This window comes from Podarcis cretensis (assembly GCF_951804945.1).
Source record: "Podarcis cretensis genome assembly, chromosome: 17".
In the NCBI taxonomy this organism is placed as follows: Eukaryota; Metazoa; Chordata; class Lepidosauria; order Squamata; family Lacertidae; genus Podarcis; species Podarcis cretensis.
In genome coordinates, this window is record NC_137187.1 from 11,905,376 (window position 1) to 11,933,319 (window position 27,944).

The window sequence follows — 27,944 nt, forward strand, 5'->3', positions numbered from 1 at the left end:
ATCACTTTACTGATTTTGTATCTCACTGGAAATGATGAAATGCACTTTGGCTGCAATCCTAAACACACTTGTTTGAAGTAAAAGCATTGAAATTAATGGGACTTTCAAGTAAATGTTTCAGCCGATTTCCTCCCCAGCGTTATTGTCTACTATGGTGTCAGTTGACTTGCAAGATACTATATTCTCACAAAACCATGTATTTTCTTGAATAAAAGACTGCTGAATCTTACAAGTGTTTTTAGTAGCACATTACAGGTGTTGTGCAGCTAGAACTATTTCTGGAAGAGTCCCAACAGTGTAGCATTTGCAGTGCTCTAGCCCAGTTTTTAATGCAAAATTTATATGCCACTAGCAAAGTATTAATGGATATAATTGGTATAAGAGAGGCAGTGTTGGTGGTTTTTAATTCATCAGTTCTTAAGAATGACCACTCTCCTCTTGTTCCACATTTATCCAGTTATTAGAGTCCAAACTTTAACCAAAATAATGCATTGATATGGCAATGTCCACTTTGTGCCCTCCGCAACTGGAGTAACACACCACATGCACACGATCCCACACCTTTCTGTAACTATGTGCTAATTAAATTGGAGCTGCTACCTGTGGCTCTGCATGCGTAAACAGAGACTCTTCCTACTTCATCCAGAGAAATATATAAAAACTGGAGAAAAGTCAAAAGTGGCATAGTAGAAGCTGTTGAATATGGAAGGCCTGAGTCAAAATCCTTAAAGATGGGATCACGCTAAGTCATACTCAAAGTAGACCTGCTGAAATCAATGGACCTGAAAGAGTCATGACCTAATCAAACGAAGTAACTGGACTTATTAGTCCATTAATTTCAAAGGGTCTCCTCCAAGTATGATTTAGGCAGATCCCACCTTGAGTTATGCTGCACAGGTAAGCCTGGCCAAGTCACCATCTTCCTCATGGGGCTAAGGGAACAAAACGAGATCATCTCAAATACGTTGCCCTGAGCTTATAAAGGGAAAAGGCAGGTAACAAATGTGATCAATTCATACTTTTATCACTTTGTGAATACAGAAGGGAGGCTAGAACACATTATGGGATGATGGCAATGCATCCAAGTGAGGTAACTGTACCAGGTGTTATGCACCAGATACCTGAAAGATGCTGAAGGGTAAGAATATGTTCCCTGGCTCCTTGTCCCTGTGTGGCGCAATCCTTAGGATGCGTAATCAAAAGTTCTGCTGGGTGCAACGTGGCTTGCTCCCTAGCGAGTTACTTTAGGGCTGGTGGCTTAAAAGGTACGCAGGAAGGCTAGGCTGTGGGGGTGGGGAGAAGAGAACCAGACTTGTTCAGACATGATCCCTCAACCCAAGAGGAAAAGGAGTCGTATCAAAGGGTAAATACACATCGCCCCTTATCAGGAGCCGACCCCTTCCAAAGGGATTCGTGCAGCAGCTCCCTAAAGCTACTCGCCTGCATTTGTCCTGCCTAACCTCGCGCGCCTGCTTTCCTTCGCCACCTGGACGGGCACCTGACTTAGGCGCGCAGCTGCAGGCGGGCTATGACTTGAGGAACCGAATAGCTCCACGGACCCAGCAATGTTGGTAGAAAGGAATGGGCCGAAGGAGAGTGGGGGACGCTCCGGGGTCCCCCAAAAGTTGGGAGCAGAAGCTCTCTCGCCTCCTTCCCCCAGAGTTGGAAGGAGAAAAGTTTTTGGGGGCGGAGGGGGGGAGAGAGATAGAAAGAGCCCCCCCCCCGGGGGACGGAGCAGCTACCCCTCGCTGCCGCCGCCGCCGCCACCTGTGTGCTCAACCCCAGCCCAGGCACTTTCACGTCTCCTTCTCTCGCCTCCGTGGAAGACGTACCTGGCCCGCTTTCCTCGCGCGCGGCGCCTCTCCGGCCGGCGCCCTCTCTGCCCTTGCCTCTCCGCTTCTTCGCGGGACCCTCGAGCGGCGGCGAGGCGGAGGCGGCCCCGCGCTCCTTCCCCGCTGCCCGGCGGCGCGACTCGCTCATGTCCAGCGCTGCTGCTGCTGCTGCCGCCGCCGCTGCGCCTTCGCAACCTTCGCTCCTCTCTGGCAAGGGCGCGCGGACGGAGCGAGCGGCGGGGCAAAGGGACAAGAATGTTCCTCTCTCGGCTCCTCTCCGCTTTGGCTTCGGGGCTGGCTGAGCCCCCCGCGCTTTGCTCCGCTCCTCTTTGCGCACTCCCAGCTGCCTCGGCGCCTCTCACTCTGCTGCCCTGGCTCCCATCCCTCGGACTGCTGCGAGAGAGGAAACTCGGCGCAAGGAGTTCAAACTCGCCCCCCCCCCTCCGCGTTTTGGGTTTGTCTTTTTTTTTGGAGGGGGAGCGAGGGAGGGAAAAGGAGGAAGGAAAAGTTGCGTGGGGGGGATTCCTTTCTGCCCGCCCCAGGCACCCACCCGCACGCACGCAAGCAGGCAGGCAGGCAGGCAAGCAAGCAAGCACCGCTTGCCGGGGACAGGAGGAGCCTCGTCCACCCCTGGGGGCAAGGAGGGTGTGGGAATGTGGGCGGGCAGGCGGGGAGGGGCGGCAGCGGCGGGCCGCTCTTCCCGAGGCAGGCAGAGCCCGGCAGAGGTCGCCTCAGCTGCGCCTGGAAAGCGACGCCGGGCAGGACTTGACGTGAAACGCGCTCCGGCTGGTGCCGAGGGAAACACCTTGTGGTTGCAGTTGCAGCTGGATAAGTTGCAGCTGGATAAACCAGGGACGGGGGGGGGGGGGGACGCTGCTTCTTAGCCAGGGTCTCTTCTTCTCTTCCTACCCCCCACAAAAAAGCACTCTGAAGTAAACAAAAAACTAGTACAACCTAACAGGACACGGGCCTAGTTCTCTCCCCCCCCCATACTAGACCCGTGTATTGGCTGTCACGTCAGAATGCAGGGGTCTCAGTGACTAAATAATAATAATAATAATAATTTATTATTTATACCCCGCCCATCTGGTTGGGTCTCCCCAGCCACTCTGGGCGGCTTCCAACAAAACAGGGCTGCCTTTAGATGTCTTCTAAAAGTTTGGTAGTTATTTTTCTCTTTGACATCTGGTGGGAGGGCGTTCCACAGGGCGGGCGCCACCACCGAGAAGGCCCTCTGCCTGGTTCCCTGTAGCTTTGCTTCTCGCAATGAGGGAACCGCCAGAAGGCCCTCGGCGCTGGACCTCAGTGTCCAGGCAGAACGATGGAGGTGGAGATGCTCCTTCAGGTATACTGGACCGAGGCCATTTACGGCTTTAAATGCTTTTCCATTTGAAATAAAAAGCCTTCAAATCAATGAAGGCTGCATATAAGACCCCACGGGTTTTCTTGGCGTATTTGTCAGTAAGATGTGCTAAGACAAAGCAGTGATCTATGGTAGATCTGCCTTGCCTAAATCCAGCTTGCTCCTCTGCCAAGATGGCTTCAGTGTCCATCCAACTAGTTAATTTGATATAGAGGTGTTTTGCATATAATTTGCTTTTGTTGTTGTGCTGGGGCCCTTTTTATAAATTTGGATGATTATTGCCTTGGCCCACCCTTCGGGAAATAGGCCTGTTGAATCAATGTGGAAGAGTATTGTCGCCAGCAGGGGGGCCCACCATCCAATGATGGTCTTAAGAAGTTCTGCTGGAATATAATCTATGCCAGGGGCCTTGTTGTTCTTTAGCTGGTATTGCTAGAGAGATGGGTGTGAGGGTGGCCACTGTCACTTGGCTTTCTATGCCCTTCGTCCCCTCCCAATAAAATATTTGAGGGGGCTGCCCCTCCCCGCAAGTTGATAGGCACTGCCATTCAAATGGTGTGCACACATCACATTGTGTGATCGATTATGTGGGGCGGGATTTAACTGCCCTCCCTCCCAATAGTTTATTTAAGGTGGCACCTGTGCCCGGCACATATGTTTCCCCAGGGGTAAGTGGGAAAGTGTTGTTATAATAGCGGAGCTGGAAAGGGTTTGAACACCCTCTGCTTGCACAGTAGGGCTTCTTTGCCCTTGACCAAAATTTAAAGACAGAGAAGGGTTGTTTCATCTAGTCTGGTCTTTTATGGGAAATCTTAGAGGCCTAACTGCATCAGGCCAGGAGACCTGCACCTACTTTTGGCTAAGGCAGCAGTTCACATGATTTTATTTAGAACAAGCCTCAATCAGTAAACAGAATCAGAGTAACAATATTACACTTCCCAGTGTAAACTGGGGATTTTTGTGAGCTGTGGATCAGATAATGCTTTTATTTCAAAGTTCACCTTCTTAACCACAAGCTCTCTAGGGTGGACTACTATATCATGCAAGGTTCCCTATGTGAGGATTGCTATGTGAGGATAGCAATACTGAGCAACAGGGTTATTGTAGGGCACATTGTAGTACTTAGAAAAACTTATTCATATGCTTGTGTTGCTCTAAACACAGCATCATCTTCTCTCATCCTTTATCTTTCCTCAGCATGGAAATTTCCATGCATTTAGTAGAATTTCCTTTCCCCACCCGAACACACACTCTCTTTCACAAAATTGTGCCAATTTCGTGGGTGTTACAGGGGAGCAAGGGAGCTTTAGAACCTGTGGATCAACAGTCATGCTTAATAAAGTCTCCAGAAGGCACCGTTTTATGACATCATGGATCCCAGCTGAGGTTTCTTTGGGCATACTGGGATGGGGGAAGAAAAGTGTTGCGCCCCCCCCCCCTGTGGATTTCATCTTGAACCAAATAGGGATACTTATGGTACTTCCTGTCTCTAGAATTTCAGCTTAAAAGTGCAGTCCTATTAATGATGCATGTGGGTGAACACCTTTATTGATGACAGAATTGCTCCAACAAGTATAACTGTTTCATACGTTTTGATGTTCTCACAGTAACCTACCTACGCAACACTGCAAGGTATTTAATAAGTGCTTTCCACAGCTCCTGTTCCATTTCGAATTCCTAACCACTGAAAGCTAGCTTTACTCTGTATCCCCCCCCCCCCTTCAACACATCAATTTCAGCACACATTACTGGGGACTGACGCGGAGGGAACTGTCCCCTGCAGCAAGCTTATCTCTGTATTTTTCTCTTGTATTAGGGTGGTATATCACTTGCTGTGTCTAACACAGGCTTCCTCAACCTTGGCCCTCCAGATGTTTTGCGACTACAGTTCCCATCATCCCTGACCACTGGTCCTGCTAGCTAGGGATTATGGGAGTTGTAGGCCAAAAACATCTGGAGGGCTGAGGCTGAGGAAGCCTGGTCTAACATGAATAAAGCACAGGAGAAAAAAGTATTCTTTTTGGGAAAATACCATACTCTGAAAAGATTCTGAGCCTCATTCATAGAACCATCCTATTGATTAACGTTATTTATAAAACTGTCCTATACAGAGCTGTTTCATGGATCAATCTATCCCAGTAATTTAATTTAATGTATTTATTAATTAAATTTGCATAGCTGCCCATTATTACTATTCTCTAGCTGGCTTTAAAAAGCCCACAACCATACTATTTACAACTACAAAATAAAATACTTAAAAACAACTACAATCAATAAAAAATATTAACACAAAACTTAGGTGAGATAGCATAAAAGTAGTAGTACGAACTACTACCTAAGGCTATGCTACATGCAAACTAGATGTGAGTCAGGATATTTCTGATCAGGAAATTAGGATTTGTTTGTTATAAAAGCTGATCGGCTGGCTGTGTTCTGGTGTGTGTGAACTGGCTTGAGGCTGTAGTGCTGGGGGTGGGTTAATATTTTCTTCCCTTGCTGTTTTCCTGATTAGCCCCCATCGCATGAAGCCCCACAGGCTAGCAGAAATTATATAGGATCTACGCAGGTAGATCCTGATCATGCATCACACAAATTGGGTTAGATCCAGAGCTCTTTATAAGAAATACATTTGTTTAGTTTACATGTAAATATTTGCAGGGCCGCACTCCAAGGTCTCAAAAAAGCAAGTTCTCCCATGTTAGCATGAGCTGTTTCTGTTAGGTGCAAAAGATTTAATCTTGCTACACATCCTATGAACCAGGCTATATGTTGGTAGTTGAAAGAGATTCTGTACCCCACTTGTTTGTATTGTGTTAGTGTATTATCCGATTGAAGTACAGTTTTGTGAACATTAGCAATTATAGAAGAATCATGTGGAATGCGAGCAATACCATTCTTAGGTGGACATGCAAAATACCTACTCATCTGGTGCCACAATCACAGGTTTAATAGTATTTCAGTTTTTGCCTAGAGTTTATTTACTTATTTACTCAATTCATTAGCCTCCATGAATTCATTAAGATCCCAGGGCAGCAGTCAGAAAATTAATACAATAAATACAATAACCACATAACCAGTAATAAAAATTAAAATGGCAGCTCATAAAACAAATGCAACAATGCACAAGACTCATGAGTAACATCAACATTTGAGCAAAGAGATCTGTCTCAAGGCTGCATTGAAAACTATCTAATGAGGAAGCCAATCACACCTCCTTTCATAACCAGGGTGCCACCATCAAGAAGGTCCTGCAATACATTATAAACACACAAACGCATGCACACTACTCTTCATTCATCAACAGCACCACTAGCAGGACTCTCTCAGCATATCATCAGGCTTGATGTGGCAAGGAGAGTCACTTCTTCAAGTATTTGGGCCCCAAGTCATTTGATTTGGGTCCGAGAGCATATTGGCAGCCAGTAGCTGAAAAGACTACAACTATGGCAGTTTACACACTTTTAGCAGTAATCTGACATCACTGTTGTCTCTTTTCAAGTTTTGTTTCATCTCCTAGTTAGGTAAATAATTAGTGAAAAGAAATCCGCAGCACCCTTTAGAAAGGGAAGGTAGCGGACTGGCTTCTAAGAGAATAAAATCTTGATATCAATACAAGTTATTTGACACCTTAATCTGATTAACTTCAAGTGATTTCAGAAAAGAAGTGACCACTATTGCATGCATATTGTATGTTCCTTGTTGTCATAAGAACAGTAATGATGTCAGCATCTTCAGATTTCTAAGATAATTCCTGAACGAGGAGTGATGCATACTTTAACATGGAACTTCATTTGCATTTACAAAGAAGTGTTGTTTTTTTAATCAAGATGTGTAAGAAGCTAGAGTGACTTTATCTTTTAGTACTTGGACTCGTATTTCTCATACTTATCACACATAGGGCACGGAGAGAGAGAGAGAGAGAGAGAGAGAGAGAGAGAGAGAGAGTGTTTTAAGATTAATAGATGAACTGGATTCTAGTTCATGGAAGTTTATGCCATACAAATTTGTTGATCTTTAAGGTGACACAGGGCTCAGTTGTTTTAGTTGTAGCAGACTAACCCAGTTACCTATCTAGAAAGAAATATACTGTATTTTTCTGTGTATAAGACGCCCCCATGTATAATATGATCCCTATTTTTTTTTTTAATCCAAAATTAAGAAATTGTTGTTTAGCTTTTTGGGGTGGAGTGGGGTGGAGGAGGTCACTTCCGCCAATCGCTCACCTGCCTGCCTGCCACTGACAATCGCTTGGCACAGCCAATCGCACACCTTGCCGCAGCCGCCAATTGTCTGCCCGCTTGCCGCCACCGACAGCTCACCTGCCTACTTGCCGCAGCTGCCAATCGCCTGCCCGCCTTGCCACATCCGCCAATCGCCTGCCCAACTGCTACAGTCACCGCCAATCACCAGCAGGCCTTGCCGCAGCCACCAATCACCCGCCCAATCACCACTGCCAATCTCCTGCTTGCTGCCGCCATTAATTGCACGTCCCCCCCTGCATTCACTATCCATGTATAAGACGACACCCAATTCCCCCCCCCCTTTTTAGCAAAAAGCATAGTCTTATACACGGAAAAATACGGTATATGTATACTCTTTTGACTAGCCCACAAAGCAATAGCCAGACATCCGCTTTGCCAGATACATAGATTAGTTATGCATCAATGTATCCTGCTCTCTCTTCTACCCAGTTATTCAGAATTCAAAGCTAAGACTTTGCTTTCTGGGTAATGATGATGCTTCTGGGATTTCTGTGTACCTGTCAGTCATTGCATGGTTCATCCTTACTGTCTCACACAGGATGATGTCAGATCCCTATTTTGGCAGAGAGAAGGGAGTATCAGTGCTCATTTAATCTGTTGTTCTCCACATTCAGAGTGTACCAAATGGTGTATACACCAACATAGTTTATTTTTTCAAGGCTTGCCCCTTTCATAGTCGTAGGACATCAGAGTGTCCTGACTTACAGCCTGATAATCACTCATTTCGGTAATGTGACCTATAACATTTGGGTAATGTAAACAAGTTGTACAAACTTGCTATTAGCAGAAGAGCGGTCTAAAATAAGTTAGCAGAGCAGCTTTTATTTTGACCCTATAATAATGGTATTCCATTTCTGATGCTACATATAATACATGATTTCTTAAATTTAATAATGTTCCTACTCCTGAACATTTTTGAAGATAATGTGCCTTATGTTGGACTAAATATACATAGGATTGCACTGTCAGATAATCAGGATGCTAAGAGGCAACATGATATAGGTAAAGGACCCCTGGATGGTTAGGTCCAGTCAAAGGCGACTATAGAGTTGCGGCACTCATCTTGCTTTCAGGCTGAGGGAGCCAGCATTTGTCCACAGACAGCTTTCTGGATCATGTGGCCAGCATGACTAAAACGCTTCTGGCTCAATGGGACACCGTGATGGAAACCAGAGCGCATGGAAACTCTGTTTACCTTCCTGCCGCAGCTGTACCTTTTTATCTACTTGCACTGGAGTGCTTTTGAACTGCTAGGTTGGCAGGAGCTGGGACGGAGCAGCAGGAGCTCACCCCATCGCAGGGATTCGAACTGCCGACCTTCCAATAGGCAAGCCCAAGAAGCTCAGTGGTTTAGACATTTGAGATAATTCTGAGCTACCTTCTGGATAAGATCCTGGTTTGTAGTGCAATAGAAGTTTCCTGATTTTGACGTAATAGAAAAGTGGGGCTGTAGACTGAATTGGGGCAGAAAAGGTGGTCATTTTTCTACACTCTGGCAACTGCAGACTATCATTTGTTTTTAAAAGACTTACAAAATATTCAACCTAGTTGCAAGTTTGATAAGGTGGTCTCATGGAGAAAAAAAAAGAATAATCAGAGTTACATTAGATGTCATTGCATTTTTCAAGTAAAGAAGGTTAAAACCCTTAAATTAGCTTAGCTGACATTTTACCTTTATATTAATCAACAGTTGCTGAACACCAAAGAAACTTTATTACCTTTAATTAGCAGTACTGTATCTCACTATGGTAACCAATAGCGGAATTATTATTATTTACAGTATGATGAGAAAAAAGCAAGCAGTCGCAAAAATTGAATCCATCAAATTGGAAGCTATCCTGTGAATTCAATTCATATGTTAGTATCTCATGCAACAAGGAACAGGGGATATGACTGCAGAATGCTTTAAAAGAGAAACAAATTATGACATAAGACCCAGTTCTGCAATCTTCAGTGCTTTCATGTTGTGTTTGAATTCCTGGCGCATAATACTGTGACATCATTTCCTGAGCTATCAAAATGCAGAATCATCTAAAGAACAGAAAACAAATTGGAGCTTAAGTAATATTTGCAGAGTGGGGGCACTGGGAAAGGGGATTTATATTATGAGATGTAATATCTCTCTATTTCCTTAAGAGGTCAGTGCTCAGTAAGCAGCAAATAGTTTGGCTGAATGTGTGCCTTTATAAATATAATTCTAAAACAGATGTGAGGATTTTCATAGTTAAATTTTTCCACAAGTTTGATTTTTTCTCTCTACACAGCAGGGTTAAAAGAGATTGTTTCTTTTTGAAACAATCAGAAATGCTCGGGTTCACTGCTGTTTAAAATGATGAAAATGCCCATCATTATCAAGACACAGAAGTGTATGTTTCAAGGATCATTTGAGTGTTACGATTTCCTTCGTGAACTACCCTGACAAAGACATATTGCATTTCCCAAAATGATTGCCATCACAGAGCCAACCAACAATTGATAGGCTGGTTTTGTTCCCTACTTTCGCCCCTACAGGTGAATGGAAATCATTCATTCATATGGGATATTGTACAGTAAAAGTGTGCAGTTGACAATACCATTGGAGCAAAGGCTAAACCTGTTCACTGCCTCTGCTGTCTCTAGCTACTGAGACACATTCTGCATTCTGTTTGTTGGTAATGCTAGAATGAGGGAATGTTAGGTACTGACTTATATATATATATAGATAGATAATAATTTATGAATTAAATCACATTACCAACCAGTTCAGATAAAGTGAAATATATCTTTGGTCATTCGAAAAACATGCTTGATCATGGAAAGGGGTGATTGCATTTATCAAATACATTTATAACTGGTTGTTGTATTATTAAGCTAAGGCACATGCAATTGTGTGGTCCAATGTACTTCTGTCTCTTTAGAACTGCAAAGCCCCATTGAATTCAATGGGATATACTTCCAACTGAACATACACAGATCTCAGCCTCTCCAGAACTTTGATGGAAGACTTCTTTAGTTAATGGGGTGGTATCTAACGTCCCAAGACTTGCAGTAGCAGAATGGAACTCCCCTCCCCCTTTCCCCTGCAGCCCCACCCCCCCGGGCACCCTTGAAATAAGCTCCAGGGAGTTTGGGGGGTCATCCCAAGAAGATGGGGGAACAAAAGGAAATAGAAACATTGTTGCACTAGTGGAACTTCACTGACACTGCTTTAGATATTGCCAATATTTTTAGCACTGGACAATTAGCAATTTGTAAATGCTGAAACACTGTGGTGAGGATTTTTCTTATTGTAATCAACATTTTGCAGAAGAGTATTCACTTACCTGCACAGCTGCTTGTTCACACTACACATGGCTGATAACAGAAGTCATGAGCTTTGTTTTATGTAACTACCTCCACAAGCAAGAAGGAACATTTAGTTAGGACAATGTTGATTATATTTTTCATCATTCATCATTGTTGGTCAGTTCTTCTGAGTTCATATTCCAATTCAGTATTTTTTCCATGTACTGATTTTGTAAATCCTTATATCATACTGATCATATTGCACTCTCTCCATGTGCATAATAGGTATGCATATACGTATGTTTTATTCTGCTTGGGTTTCACATCCCAAACTGTATGACCTGTTCTTTATAGATGAAAATAAATTATTGCCATGTTTGCCTCTCATTTTTTTGGCATCTAGATTGAAGTCCAGGATGATTTTATTCTGCCTTTCCATCAGGTTATCATGTACCATATTTTTCGCTCTATAAGACGCACCAGACCACAAGATGCACCTAGTTTTTGGAGGAGGAAAACAAGAAAAAAATATTCTGAATCTCAGAAGCCAGAACAGCAAGAGGGATCGCTGCGCAGTGAAAGCAGCAATCCCTCCTGCGGTTTTGGCTTCTAGGATAGCTGCGCAGCCTGCATTCGCTCCATAAGACGCACACACATTTCCCTTTACTTTTTAGGAGGGAAAAAGTGAGTCTTATAGAGCAAAAAATACAGTATCTCTCTGTGTTGGGATTGTAAGCCAACATGGACATAGCTAATATGAAAAGAATCAAATTTACCAAATTTATTTTGTTTTACAATCCCAACCTGGTACAAAAAGGATGGTGGTGTGGGGGACACTCATGTTTATATCCACATGATGTGGTGTATCTGTCAAGGATTGATTGATGAAAAGTTGAGGGTCTGGCGAGAAAAAAACAGTATTTCTGTATCTAAGCTCCGTGTTTTCCCAGCAATTAAACATTTCCAAGCTTAATAAAAATCTTTTGCACCTACTCAGCTGAATCAGTCTAAAAGTGGCTTTCATTCTATTGACATTTATAAAGTTCCAGATTATATAAAACATCTAAACACCGGTCCAAGGGAACATTGGGGGGGGGGGGCGTCATGGAGAGAATCAGGCTTTTAAACTAGTGACTCGGCAGCAGTAATACTTGTGGCAGCGGCTGACGTTTCGTTAGCGTATTTTCTGCGGTGGTGGCAGACTTTTGAGCTGTTTGTATATCTGCTTTTGTATACACAAAGCCATGTGAAAGATCTAACATCATCTGATTTATCACCAATTTTATGGACCTGATCTGCTAAAGTTCAGGAAAATGTCATCATGTGGGCAGAAAAGTTTTAATATTTATTATTTCTGAGCTCTCAAGGTCTTAAAACCAGTAACCACTAGTTATGTTAACAAGCAGGAAATGGCTACATCCCAGCAAGACACTTCATAAGAATTTCTGATCATGGAAGGGATTTATGGGGAACAATTTTCTGTGTTTTAAAGAGAGCACTTGCCCCACCATGTTATAGTTAAAGCTATCCAAAACAGTTGGATAAGCGATTATCTGGATGCATGACATTACACATCGTATTGTGACATGGACCTATCGGGGATAATACAGTGCAGGACTTAGGTTTTGGGGGCTGGTGTTATTAGACACACCTGCAAGGCCCATGGAGGATTACTACCAATACTTGGGAACCTAATGCTCCTTGCTATTGAAACCTTCTCATTTGCATTGTCCAAGTGAGCAAACAGTGGGAGGTGCTGCAAGCCAGACCCAGAGGAAGATGCAAGAGAAAGAGCAATGGCTGCAGTGATAAAGAGAAGAAAATAGGTGCTCTCAGGGAGGAGGGACACTGAAATAACCTTTCCTGTGGGCCCCTCAAAACCTGTAGTAGTAATAATAATAATAATAATAATAATAATAATAATAATAATATATTATTATTTATACCCCGCCTATCTGGCTGGGTTTCCCCAGCCACTCTGGGCGGCTCCCAACTGAATATTAAAAACACAATACAGCATTAAACATTAAAAACTTCCCAGATGTCTTCTAAAAGTCAGATAGTTGTTTATTCCCTTGACATCTGATCCCTTGACACTTCTCACAGTGAGGGAATTGCCAGAAGGCTCTCAGAGCTGGACCTCAGTGTTCATTCCAAAGAAACTCCATGTGTCGGAGGCATATCTAACAGAATCATAGAACTGCAGACTTGAGAAGGACCCAAGAGTCATCTAGTCTGGCCCCCTGCGATGCAAGAATCCTGCCCACAGCTGTAGCGCCCTCACCAAACAATGGTTCTCAAGATACTTTGGGGGAAACCATGGCCATTAAATAGGTATAAATGTAGACATGACCTTTCAGTCAGGTTAAAAGAGTTTAAGGCCATATCCCCAAGGGTTTAAACATTTTTAACTCTTTCTTGCCACAGCTAATAAAAAGTCCATGAGATGGAACATCACTGTGCTGTGAGTTGGTGCACTTCCACCACCCCGCTGACGTGAGATAAGGAGGAGCTGGCACATAGTGCAACGGCAGTAAAGAGACAAGAGATAATAGCAGCTGCATTTCTCTTTTTTTCTTTTGGCCAGAAAAAAAACCCCTGTGATTTGAATCTTACTCAGTGCATGTTAACCTGCCTTGTGTGTTAAATGTGGAACATGCCGGATATTTTGACATTCTGTCTTTAAAAAAACGACACAAGCCTCACAAGTGCAAATTTCCCACACGCTTCCTCAAAGCAGCAGCAGCAACAGCACCAGCAACTATGTTTAAAAATGTATTTCAACAGGTTTACTTCTTTCTTCCTCTTTTGCAGTACAAGTGAGTTGCCACAGAAGTTTCATACGGTAACTGAGCTATGCAAGCATAGGAGAATTGCCTGAGCTTCCCTCTGAATGGGAAATATGCTGTGTGGGGATATCATATTATTTCATGCCGTGAAAGGGGGATTAAAGTGAAAGTTTACCCAGGAAACTACTCATGTGTTAAATTAAAGCCATAAAAGCTTGATCATGACAACCCCCAAATAACCATTCTACGGAATTGCCTCTCACACACATTTTTTCACATTTCAACATGTACTATGTATATTTGTGTAGCTTCTGCTTAAGCTTAGCCAGTAAGGCTATCTTTAAATTCCTGAAAATTGGAAAATAAAAAGGATTCAGTGGCTCATCTGAAATCACTCAGTTCATATATCACCAATTAACAATTGTTTGTAAGCAGGAGGCTGAGGGATAACAATGTATTTTTAATTGACCCAAGGGTGGATGGGGTGAGTGGCATTAGCTGTGCTAACTGCCTCACAGGGAAAGGAGGTTTGAAATGTTTGCCTGTTTCCTGGGGTGAGAGACTGAGGTACATAGTGCGAGGAAGACTCTGCTCCTGCCCAAGCTCCTGTTACAATTCACAGTGGGGGGGGGGGGAGTTCAAGAGCCATTTGCTTGTGCCTTTCTTGAGTCATGCCCAAGGTGCATGGAACAGATTGCTGTAGTGCCAGATTTACCTATAAGCTAAACAAGCTATAGCTTAGGGCCCCACTCTCTTGACGCCCCCCCAAAAAATGTAAAGGGAAAAAAAACTGGATGTACATTTCCAAAATATAAGATAAAAAACAAATAAAATAAAACCGACATACAGCAACAGTGTTTTGTGTTGTGTAGGCTCCTATGATGTAAGTAATGGACCCTGCCTGCTAGCCTGCTCCCTAAAAATATCACTGGTTTGCTCATTTCTGTATATAGGGTGCCTACATTCTGCATGTGCAAATGGCTTTAGATACCTGTTAGGTCCGTAAATTTCCATATAGCATATATTCAACACAAAAAAGTGACAATTTGTTGTTGACAAAGGACAGCTGGACATATAAAGGGCCCCATTACCTTCAGTAGCTTAGGGCCTCATCAAACCTAAATCCGACCCTGGATTGCTGGGTTTGGACTTGGAGGGTATGTTGAGGACCTGATGGGAAGCTCCCAGGGCCTAAATTAATGTCTAATATGGTGGTACCTCTGGTTATATACTTAATTCGTTCTGGAGGTCCGTTCTTAACCTGAAACTGTTCTTAACCTGAAGCACCACTTTAGCTAATGAGGCCTCCCACTGCTGCTGCGCGATTTCTGTTCTCCTCCTGAAGCAAAGTTCTTAACCCGAGGTAATATTTCTGAGTTAGCAGAGTCTGTAACCTGAAGCATATGTAACCTGAAGCATATGTAATCCGAGGTACCACTATACTGTCAGTTGCCCATTTACAGATGGTGTAACCTAGTGTCTACATGGCTGAGCTACACACGAAGTCTGGATGTCTCCAGTCTGAATCTTTCTCCTACTATTAACTCAGTAGGTGGTCATAGAAAAGTCTCTCTGTCAGCCTCGGTTTCCCAGTGAGCAATATGAGGGATAATATAATACTGACTTATTTGATAGGGTTGTTATAAGCATCACAAATAGATAATGTATGCAGGGGGCTTGAGCACTTGCAAAGTGCTATGCAAAATGTTACTACATTGCCTTTGTTAATATTGTTATTTTAATATTGCCTTTGATTTAGTCTGTGCATCAATATAGATTGTTAACTTAGAAACAGAGTAATGTGACCTCAGCATCATCATCAGATGCCTCCTTAGTTCCAACACTGGTGTCAGGTGGTCCCAGTTGGGGTCACTTCATGTATTATGGGAAGCAAATATATATCTTTGAAGAAATGAAGACAGGCAGGGAACCTCAAATAGTTATATTTCTAGGACATCTACAATCTTATGTCAATGAACACACCTTTCAAAACATGTTTTAGCATATGCACTATGGTATACGTGGTAGAGCATCATCTGGGGCCATCATCCAGTTTGTTATTAAATACTCTATTTCAATTCTGCTGGATTTACACGGGACCTGCTAAGCTGTGTATTTGTCTAAACTGTTTCTTGAAATATGGAGTTGTAATGAGAATGCAAAGCTATGTAATGCATTGGCCCTACTATACAATGCAGCTAGTCTGCAAGTACCTATCATCATCATCATCATCATCATCATCATTTCACTGTTTTTAATATAGATAGATAGATAGATGATAGATGATAGATGATAGATAGATAGATAGATAGATAGATAGATAGATAGATTGATAGATGATAGACAGATAGATCGATATATGCATATATTCCTTCTTTGGCTGTACAATATATAGCATAAATGGACTTTATCAGTAGCTGTCAGCAGCATTTTCCCCCTCTATCATCCACAAAGCTGGGTGAATGAGAACAGGGCAGCCAATTTATTGAACTTGGGAGGCAGAACTTAGCATAGTGAAGCCAATTGGGGGCTGGATCCCTACCAAGCCAGGGTATCCAACAGTGTCACCCTTGGGATTAACGTTGGTCCCAAACTCAAGAAACTGACAGATGCCTCTGAACTGAGAGGTTATTGCAGAGAGTTTGGTGATGAAGCAAAGGCCTCCTAGGTGATTCCTCATGTCCTGAAGGAACGGGAACCTGGCATGCAAATTTGTATGCTGCAGTGAGAGCCCTTTCCTGCCTTTGAGGTCTCTGCGATGCTTGAAGAATTCAGAAAAGGGGAGGGAAGTCTCTCAACTTGTGCTGAGCAAACAAGATCAGGTGGTCCCCAGAAAAAAAGATTTATGGTGGCTACTTGCCACCTGGCAACTGCATTTTTGGACTTATATTCTTTCTCAAGATATACTTAGTCATAGATCTCCAAACACACTGGAAATAAAGGATACTGCCTTTCCTTACACAGCTGTTTATTGTCCTCCCCTGTGATTGTAGCCTCCTTTGAACTCTTGAGAACATATTTTAATGTATTCTGTTATTAATTACTGTGCAGCCTATGTCTGGCTACCGTTAGTACATTTTAAAAGATTGATGTATGTGCACCAGCAGAGCTATTTTTTTTAAGAATCCATATACGGTTGTTTCCATTGCCGTATTCCTGAAGAATACTGCTCAACAACCTCTGAGACTATAAAAGGAAAAGACTTAGTTAAAGCCAGGGAGATAACATGACAAAAAGGAAATGTATCCTGTCTGAGTAGGCAAAGAGAAGTGTATAGAAGGCATGCCTCGACCAAGCTAAGCTGCACCCTTGTGTAACTGTGATGGAAATATTTTTACTCACACAGTATTCCTCTAGTAGTAAGCATTACAGTTCTCTGTTGCTGGTCTTCTGCAGAATACACAACATTGTTAATGGCGATCAAATACAGCCATTTTGCTAGGAGTTATAATATTTTCCCCCTGGCATGGCACATATGTATTTTCCAAATATAAATCTGTGAACACGATCCAAATGGAATTAAGAACAAACTCTATCTTGTTCTCCCCCACATGTTAGTGATTAATGTTCTCGGACAATACGGCCGTGCACACAGCCCATCAGGCAATTCAGGACCGGATTCAAAAATTCACATTGGCCTCATTCTGATCCGGAACAATCTGGTCACAGCCTGACCATATCCATATCCAATAAAAGAAAAAATCTTCAGAAAACCCGTTGGCTTGCATTGAAAAACTAACATGGTCCTAGCTTCCTTGGTTTTTTCCACATATGTGCATGTAACGTGAAGACATGATATCCCTTCAAGAGGGGGTTAATCATGTCAATTTCAGACAGGTAACTCCTGGGGGTTTCATGCTAGCCACCTTTAGAGTTTGCTTTTTCAAAGAATAAAATGTGTTTTTTTTTAAAAAAATGAACTGCACTGAAGTATGTGCTATTGCACTGTTCGTGTGCCACTTGTGCACTGACTGTGTACAATGTGAAGTATCATTCTATGTATATTGTAAAGGTAAAGGGACCCCTGTTAAGTCCAGTCATGGCCAACTCTGGGGTTGCGGTGTTCATCTTGCTTTATTGGCCGAGGGAGCTGGCATACAGCTTCCAGGTCATGTGGCCAGCATTACTAAGCCGCTTCTAGCGAACCAGAGCAGCGCACAGAAACACTATTTATCTTCCTGCCGCAGCTGTACCTTTTTATCTACTTGCACTGGAGTGCTTTCGAACTGCTAGGTTGGCAGGAGCAGGGACCGAGCAACGGGAGCTCACCCCGTCGTGGGGATTTGAACTGCCAACCTTCCAACTGGCCAGCCCAAGAGGGTCAGCAGTTTAGACCGCTGTGCCACCCACGTCCCATATGTATATTGTACAGTACAGTGCAGGAGAAGCTGTATCATGTGATTCTTTTGAATGTATAGATCAGCCCAAAGATGCAGCAGTGGTTTACTAGACCTGTGAGCATGTTACAACTGTCAAATGGAAGATGCTTTGAATTACCTATAATTAAACCTCATGTTTCTAGTGTTGTTCTTTGTTTGGCAGCAGCTACACATCTCTGGGAACATCCAGCACTGCCATAAAGGACCTTATCAGATAGTATCCTTAGGCAGCAAACATGATGGATCTGCTATAAATTATTCAAGAATTTACAGGCATGTTTATTCATGTATATCCTGCCATTCTGCCTTCAAAAAGGAACCATAGTACCCAATAATACAAACAGACAATAACAAATATTAAAAGCAGAATTCTAATAGTCAAGTTCAATGGTTCCCAAACTTTAAACATTACAAACAGCTTATCAAACAGCTTCGTGATTTTTTCTGCCCTTTGTAGCAATTGTAATGTACTGTGCTAGGTGCTGTATGGTTTTTAATTGTATTAACATTGTTCCTTTTATTCCTCATGTATTGTATTAATATTTTAACACAACATAAGAAGTAAAAGAAGCATTAAAAATACAATTAAAAATCAAGGTGGGTATTTATTGCAATAGATGTGCCATCTCCTGTCTTCAGCCCGAAATCCACAGCACACCATGGACCACCTGAATGAAACTCATGGATCACTGGTGGTCAATGAACCACAGTTTGGGGACCCCTGGTCTACTTAACACCATAACACGATAATCATAATCCATTATCAAGGGCTTAAAGGTAAAGTTAAAGGGACCCCTGACCATTAGGTACAGTTGTGACCGACTCTGGGGTTGCAGCGCTCATCTCGCTTTACTGGCTGAGGGAGCCGGCGTACAGCTTCCAGGTCATGTGGCCAGCATGACTAAGCCACTGCTGGCGAACCAGAGCAGCGCACGGAAACGCCATTTACCTTCCCACTGGAGCGGTACCTATTTATCTACTTGCACTTTGACGTGCTTTCGAACTGCTAGGTTGGGACCAAGCAATGGGAGCTCACCCCGTCACGGGGATTCGAACCGCTGACCTTCTGCTCGGCAAGTCCTAGGCTCTGTGGTTTAACCCACAGCTCCACCCGTGTCCCCTATCAAGGCCTTAAGTCACATCTATTAGAACTGTACAAAAAGGCTGTTACCTCCAGAAAAACTTGTATAAACAATGTTTCATATTAACATTTTCTTTTAACATTTTCTTTTTGCAATTACTCAGGTAGGAACTTAAATAGTCAGTTGTCCCAATGGAATTCTGTGAAAACTGTTAAATATTTACACCTTTAGTTGAACTCAGAGTGGTGAAATGTCTGAGATACATGCATCCCAGGATATTTAGCAAATAAAGACTAATGCCAAAACTCTTCAAACAGGGAAGCACTACATACTGCTAAAATTGCTTGTAATGTTCACATTAGGTTGGCAAAAGTGGATATGAGACTTCTAAACTACAAAATCTATAAAGAATGGGAAATTTCAGTTGTTTTGCAACTTCAGTGGCTATAAATAGGCAAACTAATAATGGCTGTGCCAATTTCTGAACATTTATTCCATTTTTAAAATTTAGTTTTAAATATGGCTAATAAATGATTTTATACTTTCTAGTTCATTAATCTGCTGGCTTATGAGCAACTGATTCATTAAATTTAAATAAATGGAATATTAGAGATAACAAAGGTTAGCGTATAATAACTGAAAGCTTAATGAAGAGAAATGATCACTCATTGCTAAAAAGAAAAGAAATTTAAGACATTTCCCTTTCTCTTCCCTGTGACAGCAACATGCCAGAACCAAAATAGCCTCAAAAACTGTATTAGGTGTGCCATTATTTTGAAGTTCCATTCCAGTTAACTAAACCTTTAGTTAATTAATCTGCCAATTAAACAACTAAAGCTTGCATCTCTAGCCCTAAAATATCAGGATCAGTTCCGATTTTGAACAACTTCTTTAATAAAAAAGGGATAAATTTTTTCTGTCACAGTGTACTTGAAGATATTCCATTGTGGTTTGAAAAATCTAGCTATGGCGTTAAAATTTTGATGCAATGTAATTTCGGACTTCAAAGCGCCCCAGATTTTTAAAATGTTGTATCTAAAAGTATATATATATTTATTTCAATTCAGGCAATTCAGGCTGCTATCCCACCAAAAAATGTGTTGACAGAGGGTTAATGGACTCATTCCTAATGAGAAACCATAAACAGCTGAAACAGAGAAGCTTGTGGTGATTTAACGAGCCCCACTTTACAGATCTAGACACTCCTTTGGCAGCAGGAGCTTGTCAACTATGCATGGTCTCGGGATCAAGCAGGCATTTGCTTCAGAAAGGTGGAAGATTTATAACTACAGCTGTTTAGCAACAGATCACCTTATGGATGCATGCTAAAGGATGGATATTTGCAGAGCTAATTTGCTGGTTCTTGACACCATATGATTCTAGGGCAACCAAGTCACTCAGTACATCCCATTTCTAGATCCTCAATACTTTTGCACCAGGGCTGCCATGATGCAACAGCAAAAAAGGGTAGTAAGGTAAAGGTAAAGGTACCCCTGCCCGTACGGGCCAGTCTTGACAGACTCTGGGGTTGTGCGCCCATCTCACTTAAGAGGCCAGGGGCCAGCGCTGTCCGGAGACACTTCTGGGTCACGTGGCCAGCGTGACATTGCTGCTCTGGCGAGCCAGAGCCGCACACGGAAACGCCGTTTACCTTCCCGCTGGTAAGCGGTCCCTATTTATCTACTTGCACCCGGAGGTGCTTTCGAACTGCTAGGTTGGCAGGCGCTGGGACCGAGCAGCGGGAGCGCACCCCGCCGCAGGGATTCGAACCGCCGACCTTTCGATCGGCAAGTCCTAGGCGCTGAGGCTTTAACCCACAGCGCCACCTGCGTCCCAATCAAAAAAGGGTAATCTGCCGCAAATTATCATGCTTTTCTGCAACAGCATCCAAAAGCCTAAAAAGTGATGTATGGTAAGCAGCTGTGAGGTCAGTTATCCAAAGAAAACAAAGCAAAAAAGAAAGAAAGAAAGAAAGAAAGAAAGAAAGAAAGAAAGAAAGAAAGAAAGAACTAAAGGCTGGAGGGTCTAGTATCCTAAAGAGCCCAGGTAGTGTTGCCAGTCAGACTGGAATGACTAATAATCTGCATTGTGGCAGAAACCAATATGAAAATCTGAACGAACACTACACTTTAGAGCTAATCTGACATCTGGATGTGGTAATCTCCACAGAAATATACAGAAGGCAAACCAAAGGGCAGACATATGGCAGGTTTCTTAGTAAGTGGCTTTCAAATTTCCCAGCACATTTTGAACGTAAAATGTGCTAACCAAATGGAGAAGATGACAACATCTATATGCTAAATGGGAGCTACTCATTTATTGAGTCAGCACTAAGCAGTGATAGCCTGGTTCATTTACTCTGGAATAAACTGCATGAGATTTAGAAAGCTGTTGTTCGAGCGAATCCAATTTATACATGGGACCGTTTTCCCCTATATGGCATTTGGGTTTGAGCTGGGAAATATGGAAACCCATTTCAACCATTGCTTCTGCCTTTTCTTAATTCTGTTGTTGTTGTTGTTGTTTTTGCGCTGCAGCCTCAGAACATTTTCTGGGTGGCCACAAGTGACTTGCTAGATTCTGCCCTGGCTCTACCCTTGGCCCTGCAGATCAACCTTAATTCAATTCCAACCACCAGGTTCCCTCCTAGCTCTGCTCCTAACTAGGTAGATTCCACTTAGTTCTGCCCCTTGAGATGCCAGGTAAGTACAGTGGCTCTTACCTCAGACCGGAATCCCAGTGAGTCATCTTAGGCAACTGGGAGCAGCAGTGCAGCTATAATAAAAGTTTCCACAGGAGAGATCACCCCCGTGCCTTCTAGTGGAATGATTTGGGGGTCTCTTAAGTTACAGGGCTGACATAATGTCATTACCTCAAACAAAATAAAACTCTTTTTTATTGCAACATTTCATTCTCTAGTTTGGACAAAGCTCTTGGTTAAAAAAAGAAACATGAATGGAAAAAAAACGCGAACTTACCTTCTGTGAAGTGTGAAATTAAATCCAGTGTTCTGTATTACAGTATCAGGTTGTTCAGTGACTACATTTAGGTATAACTTATCTTTGGCTGACGTGTGACTATAAGCCAGGAAAAAGACAACTTCTAAACATTTCAGGTACCAGTAATACCCTTTTAGAAGTCATCATCTAAGGATGTTTTCTTCGGCCGATCGCAGTCCTACGGTCGGCCGCAGCCGGCTTTTATTGGCTAGGAGAGGACTAGAGTGAAGACTGCTCCACTCCTGCTCACTCCCAACCAAGCCCTGCCCACTTGGCTTGGCCCAAAATTCATTCCATCCATCCATCCATCCATCCATCCATCCATCCATCCATCCATCCATCCATTGTGCAAAGCCAAAGGCTTTTACAATGTACAGCAGAGGGCAAGGCAAGGCTTTCCTCTGAGAAGCCCAAAATTCAAGTAACTAGTAGGTGGGAAAGTCCGCCAATCCAAGCAGCCGGCCAGGGGATTCCCCCAACTACCAGCCACCCTACCCTGCATAGCTCTCCCAGGATCAGGGTCTACCACGATGGGCTGCAACCACCACCTACCCCAGGACGGGGTAAGCAGCCATTTTACACATTACACAGGAACTAATCTGGGTTTGCTACTAGTATACACTCTACAGAGCAATTCAGGTCCCTAACAAGTACACCTGTGTGAGACACATAATGGTAAGCCTGTTTCTTTCATTCACACTTTATATTTTCCAGGCTATACTTTGGTGTGTGCCTAAAAAAAGCCTGTGTGAAGTAGCCCTCACTTCCAATGAATTAAGTCAACTAATGATAGTAAGAAAATTAAGTTAATCATTGCAAAGTCATGCTTAGTCACAAACACACTGCTTAAAGACTAGGTTATTCTGCACAGCTTTAATTCTAAGCCAGAAAAATAGGGTTGAGCCTTGTAACAGGAGTTTGTCACTATTAATTCTGTACCTCTGTACAACTTTTCATTTATTTACCTGCACAACCTATGGGTAAAACCAGGACTAATGGGAGTGAAAAGATAGGAAGAGAGTCACAGCATAACCACCCCAATATAGGCTCTATGGGAGATCCCTTTGTCTACAAATGTTTTGGGTACTTGTAATGGCTGTTAGTGCCAGTGGTTTCTACAAATATTTGGAGTTGGACAGGCCTTGTCCAGCTATTGCTAACATCCATTCACCCTTCTGCCAGAAGGAAATCAATACTGTTGAATAAAGCAGTGTACACAGTATACCTTTAGAGCACATTCAAGGCACCGTCTTTCCCCCAAAGAATTCTGAGCACTGAAGTTTAAGAGTTGCTGGGAATTAACACCCAGAATTCTTTGAGAAAGAGTGTGCTGCAAATGTGCTTTAAAGGCATCAGGTGTACACAGCATTAACCCTTTTCTCTTTGACTTGGCTTTTGCTCTTTCCCCAGTGAGGTATGAGCATGACCACAGACCATGTGAACAGTACAACATGCAGTACCATGGCTAGGGAGAGTTGGGAATGGCTCAGTTTGAAGCAAGCTTTCTTGGTGCACAGCAACACTTTTACTTAAAGCAAACTTCTGAAGCAGATTTATGGGCCTTTTCACCAAACAAAATACTTGAAAAATCAATAGCCAGCAAAACTCCTCACCGGGGTCCTCATTTTTGCATTTTCTGTATTTGCAAATCAAATTTATAAAGCTACACAGCCTGGAATGGACACTTGATTTTAATATGAATCATCTGCTTTCTTTACTCTTAACGGCGGTCATGTGATATATACCAGACTGACCACCATTCCTGGTGTCACTTGTAAAAATGCTTTAAGTTAAGGCCAGGAGTGAAGTGGTGTAGCTAAAATGGCAAGAATTTCTGTAACTCTGGCCTGTACTACTTGCGATCCAGGAGCTTAACACAGTCTACTAAGTCATATTTGGCAGCCTATTGGCTACAGCTCTAAGTTTTTTCTGTCTGCCTGAGACTGCTAAAACAAGACAGATTTCAAGCAGCTGGCCTGCTACTACAACATGGTAGGTAAAGGTAAAGGGACCCCTTACCATTAGGGCCAGTCGTGGCTGACTCTGGGGTTGCGGCGCTCATCTCACTTTATTGGCCGAGAGAGCCGGCGTACTGCTTCTGGGTCATGTGGCCAGCATGACTAAGCCGCTTCTGGCGAACCAGAGCAGCGCACGGAAACACTGTTTACCTTCCCGCCGGAGTGGTACCTATTTATCTACTTGCACTTTGACGTGCTTTCGAACTGCTAGGTTGGCAGGAGCAGGGACTGAGCAACGGGAGCTCACTCCATTGTGGGGATTCGAACCGCTGACCTTCTGATCGGCAAGTCCTAGGCTCTGTGGTTTAACCCACAGCGCCACCTGCATCCCTAACATGGTAGGTACTCCACAGGTAATAAGTTGTCCAGGCTGGCTATGGCCAAATATAACGGCACAAAGCAAGAAGCTGTTGGTTCCAGACAGTGCTGGAAGCAGCCTCAATAGATCGTGAGAACCCTGCTGGATAACAACAAATGCCCTTCCAGTTCAACATTCTGTTCTCGCAGTGGTTAACTAGGAAGACATATATTCCTCTCTCTCTCTCTCTCTCCCCCACCCTCTCTCTCTATGTTAGTACCAAATTTTAGAAGTGACCAATAAATAAATCAATAAATAAAATATCTGTGCCATTTTACCATGGAAATCAATGGAACTTTCAGTTGCCTTTAATTGTGGATTTAGAGTGAGTCACTCTTGTAAGATGGTTGAATAATTCATATTTTTAATCAACAAATATTCCTTAAAAGAGGATTCCTATTCAAGCCTGTCCACATTGGAAGCGGGTTCGTTTTATATTCATGCCATGCAGTTCTGGTGTTCAGAGATGATTAGTGCTCAGATTTCTTTCACTAACGCAAAACAGTGTCACAAGTTGAGACAGCTGCTCCGCCTGTACCACTCGGTGTTCAATTAGCTGCTAAAGAGCGGCACACACTCATTCTTGAGCAGTAGCTCCAGCCTGTGGACGTTAGATGTATACGGAGGATGACTGAATTCCACTTTGTTATCTTTATAATCTGACTTTGCAAACAGTTTGGATAATACGTTGACCAAAACGAGGGCCCAGCTGCTCCCATGTTTCACTTACTGATATTCCCACCTACTCCTTCCTCTTTCTTTTCCTTTCAAGAGCAGATTGCTAAACTTCCTTGCTGTTTGGCATTTTATTGTTGCATCAGTGCTTTTTCTGGAGGAGTGACAATAAATTTGCAGCTGCTCTCATGGGTGACTGATGGGTTACTGCCTCTCTGGGGTGACTTTAAGGTGAGACAGGAAAACTCTAGGTCTGGGGAACACCTAGGCCTCTGTGTCTCAAAATATGAATCAGGGATCCCTAAGGTGGAATGGGTCATTGCTAAGGGAAGCACAGTTTGGCAGGATTTTTTGGTGGGTGGGGTGGGGCTTGTCTTTCCTGGAGCAGGACGTTTACTGGCATATGTATTTGTGTACATGGTGAATACCTGGTTTCTCACACCTTGGTCATTTTCTGAATATGCTCCTGCTTATTGCTTCTAGCCTGCTAAATTCCATTGCGAACTATATCATTTTTGCGGCTGCCTTCACATTGGCACAATCTTGTCTGTACAGAACATGTGGCTTACAAACAACCTCAGTTTATATATTGTGGTTTCCCATTTTATAGGAAATGGTGAAAATTGTGTGTGAGTCATTACTGCAGGGTTTGTGCTTCCAGGGTAATAATGCAAAGCGGGAAAATTACATGTCTCTATTTTTTAGGGAGGTAAGTGAACTAAATAGACACTTCTCCCCCCCTCAGCCCCCGGGAAGATATTCAGGCACCAGTCACTGCTATAGCTCATGCACCTTCTCCTAGGAAATTTGTGTGGCTTCCCCTATATGAGTTACCCCTGAATTTCAAAAATAGCAGATGTGAGAGTCTCTTTATACACATCTTTAATTTCCCATTATCTGAACACTTTAAGACATTCTTTCTGGCTAGAATGAGCACCCTGGCATCACATATTTCACTGCACTTTCTGTGCATAGCTTTCATGACACAACCTGCATGTCATTCTTCTGAAGCAATGAACCCCATGTTAGACCTTTAATGAAAGTGATCCTAGAAAAATTATTATGCCATGAATTGTCTATTCACAGGCCCTTGGGGAGTGGAACTACCTGGTCCCTGGTGTGCCACGTACAAAGGTTCTTGCACACTTTCAATAATATAGGGCCTGTCTGACTCAGCAACTGCCAAGTCATTGACCGCAAGGACCAAAGAGAAGGCATACAAGGCTGGGTTGGGTCTGGCAAGACAAAGTGGGGGAAGACAAAGCAAGAGTGGAGCAGGGAGCAGCAGGAAGCTCTTTGTTGCTCAGACCAAATCCCAGACCAGCTTTCCACTGGAGTCACAAGCTTTGGCATACACCTACTCTGACCTATTGAAATCCAAGAGGCTCCTTGCGAAGAAAGTTTGTGGTTTCTTACCCTGGCCAGATACATGCTTCACAGTCCTCACCCGAGATATCCCTCAGCAACCACTCTTGGGACATGCCCGGGGTGGCTAAAAATGAAAATGGGCTGAGGGGAATACTAAGTTATATACGCAGCCCCTTCTTCCTCTTTTAACATATTACCTCCCCCACTGTGTAAAACAGCTTTTCAGAGTAGGTCACATGGAGTTTTTGTGGGGAGGAGGCAGCCAAAATTGTTGGTTTTTTTTTTTTTTTTAGGAAATCAAAGTTGTTTTAAATAGTACATTGCGGGAGGCAGGCTTCTGCTGGCGGGGGGGGAAACCTCAGATAACTGAGTAGTTTCAATGCTTTTCAATAATATTTGTGGATTAACCATGGTTGCTCACTGTCACTTTTCTTAAGTCACTGAAAGAAACATTGGGATGGTCACTGACACCATTTGAGTATCGAGGCAAAGGTAAAGGGACCCCTGACTATTAGGTCCAGTCGTGGCCAACATTGGGGTTGCGGCGCTCCTCTTGCTTTATTGGCCGAGGGAGCCAGTGTACAGCTTCCAAGACATGTGGCCAGCATGACTAAGCCGCTTCTGGTGAACCAGAGCAGCGCACGGAAACACTGTTTACCTTCCCACTGGAGTGGCACCTATTTATCTACTTGCACTTTGATGTGCTTTCAAACTGCTAGGTTGGCAGGAGCAGGGACCGAGGAACAGGAGCTCACCCCGTCGCAGGGATTTGAACTGCCGACCTTCTGACTGGCAAGTCCTAGGCTCTGTGGCTTAACCCACAACGCCACCCGCATCAGTGGGGGTAAAAAAAGCAGTTGAAGCAATTATAGGTATCTTGTACCATGTGATGGACATAGAAAGCTGTCTGATACAGAGTCAGGTCTTTGTTCCAGCTAGTTCACTATTGCCTGCACTGACTAGCAACAGATCTCCTGAGGTCTTTCTGAGCCCTACCTGGAGATGACAGAGAATGAACCTAGAACCTTTTGCTGAGTGGTGGCCCCTTCCGAAGCTTGGAGAAATGCTGACGGGAAAAAGCTGTGTCATTCGGATGTATCTAAATATTATGATTCCCAGAACCCTTAAAAAACTTTGTTGCATTTGCCACTCTTCACAGCTTCCAGAGAGAAATACTGGACAGGAAATGTGGGGAAAGAAGTTTATAAATGCATTTTTGTTACCTTTCAGTAGATTTTTTGTGTTACCACATGTAGGATATTAAGTGTTCCCTGTGCTCTCAGAGTCTGCTACTGATTATAAACTCCCTCCACCCCCACAAATTTAATTGTTAAGATGGTTTAGCAGCTCACAGAATTTTAGAGCTGGAATTGCTCTTAAGGCCAGTTAGTTTCATTTTTATACAATGAGGCTGCTTATTGTCACAGTTGGGTTTGTTATGTATAAGAAAAATAATAATTCCATACAATTGCAGAATAGGCATTCAGTTTGGTTCCGCTCATTTCAGCTAAGTTCTTGGTACTTTTGTCTTCCTAAATTTTAGATATTCTACATT

General features: G+C 43.1%; 1 protein-coding gene across 5 annotated transcripts in view; it reads right to left on the bottom strand.

Moving 5' to 3' along the window:
- Positions 1-27,944, bottom strand: part of NRG1 (neuregulin 1) — a 521,720-nt gene that overhangs the window by 177,376 nt on the left and 316,400 nt on the right. The window contains exon 1 of one of the 5 annotated variants that reach the window (XM_079959489.1): positions 1,833-1,995. The exons of 3 other annotated variants lie outside the window; for them this stretch is intronic. In XM_079959489.1, the coding sequence (XP_079815615.1) occupies positions 1,833-1,980 (148 nt within the window). In that variant the 5' untranslated portion in view covers positions 1,981-1,995. Of the gene's footprint in view, positions 1-1,832; positions 2,191-27,944 lie in introns of those variants that run through there. One more of the 5 variants, XM_079959486.1, reaches the window with a different exon arrangement.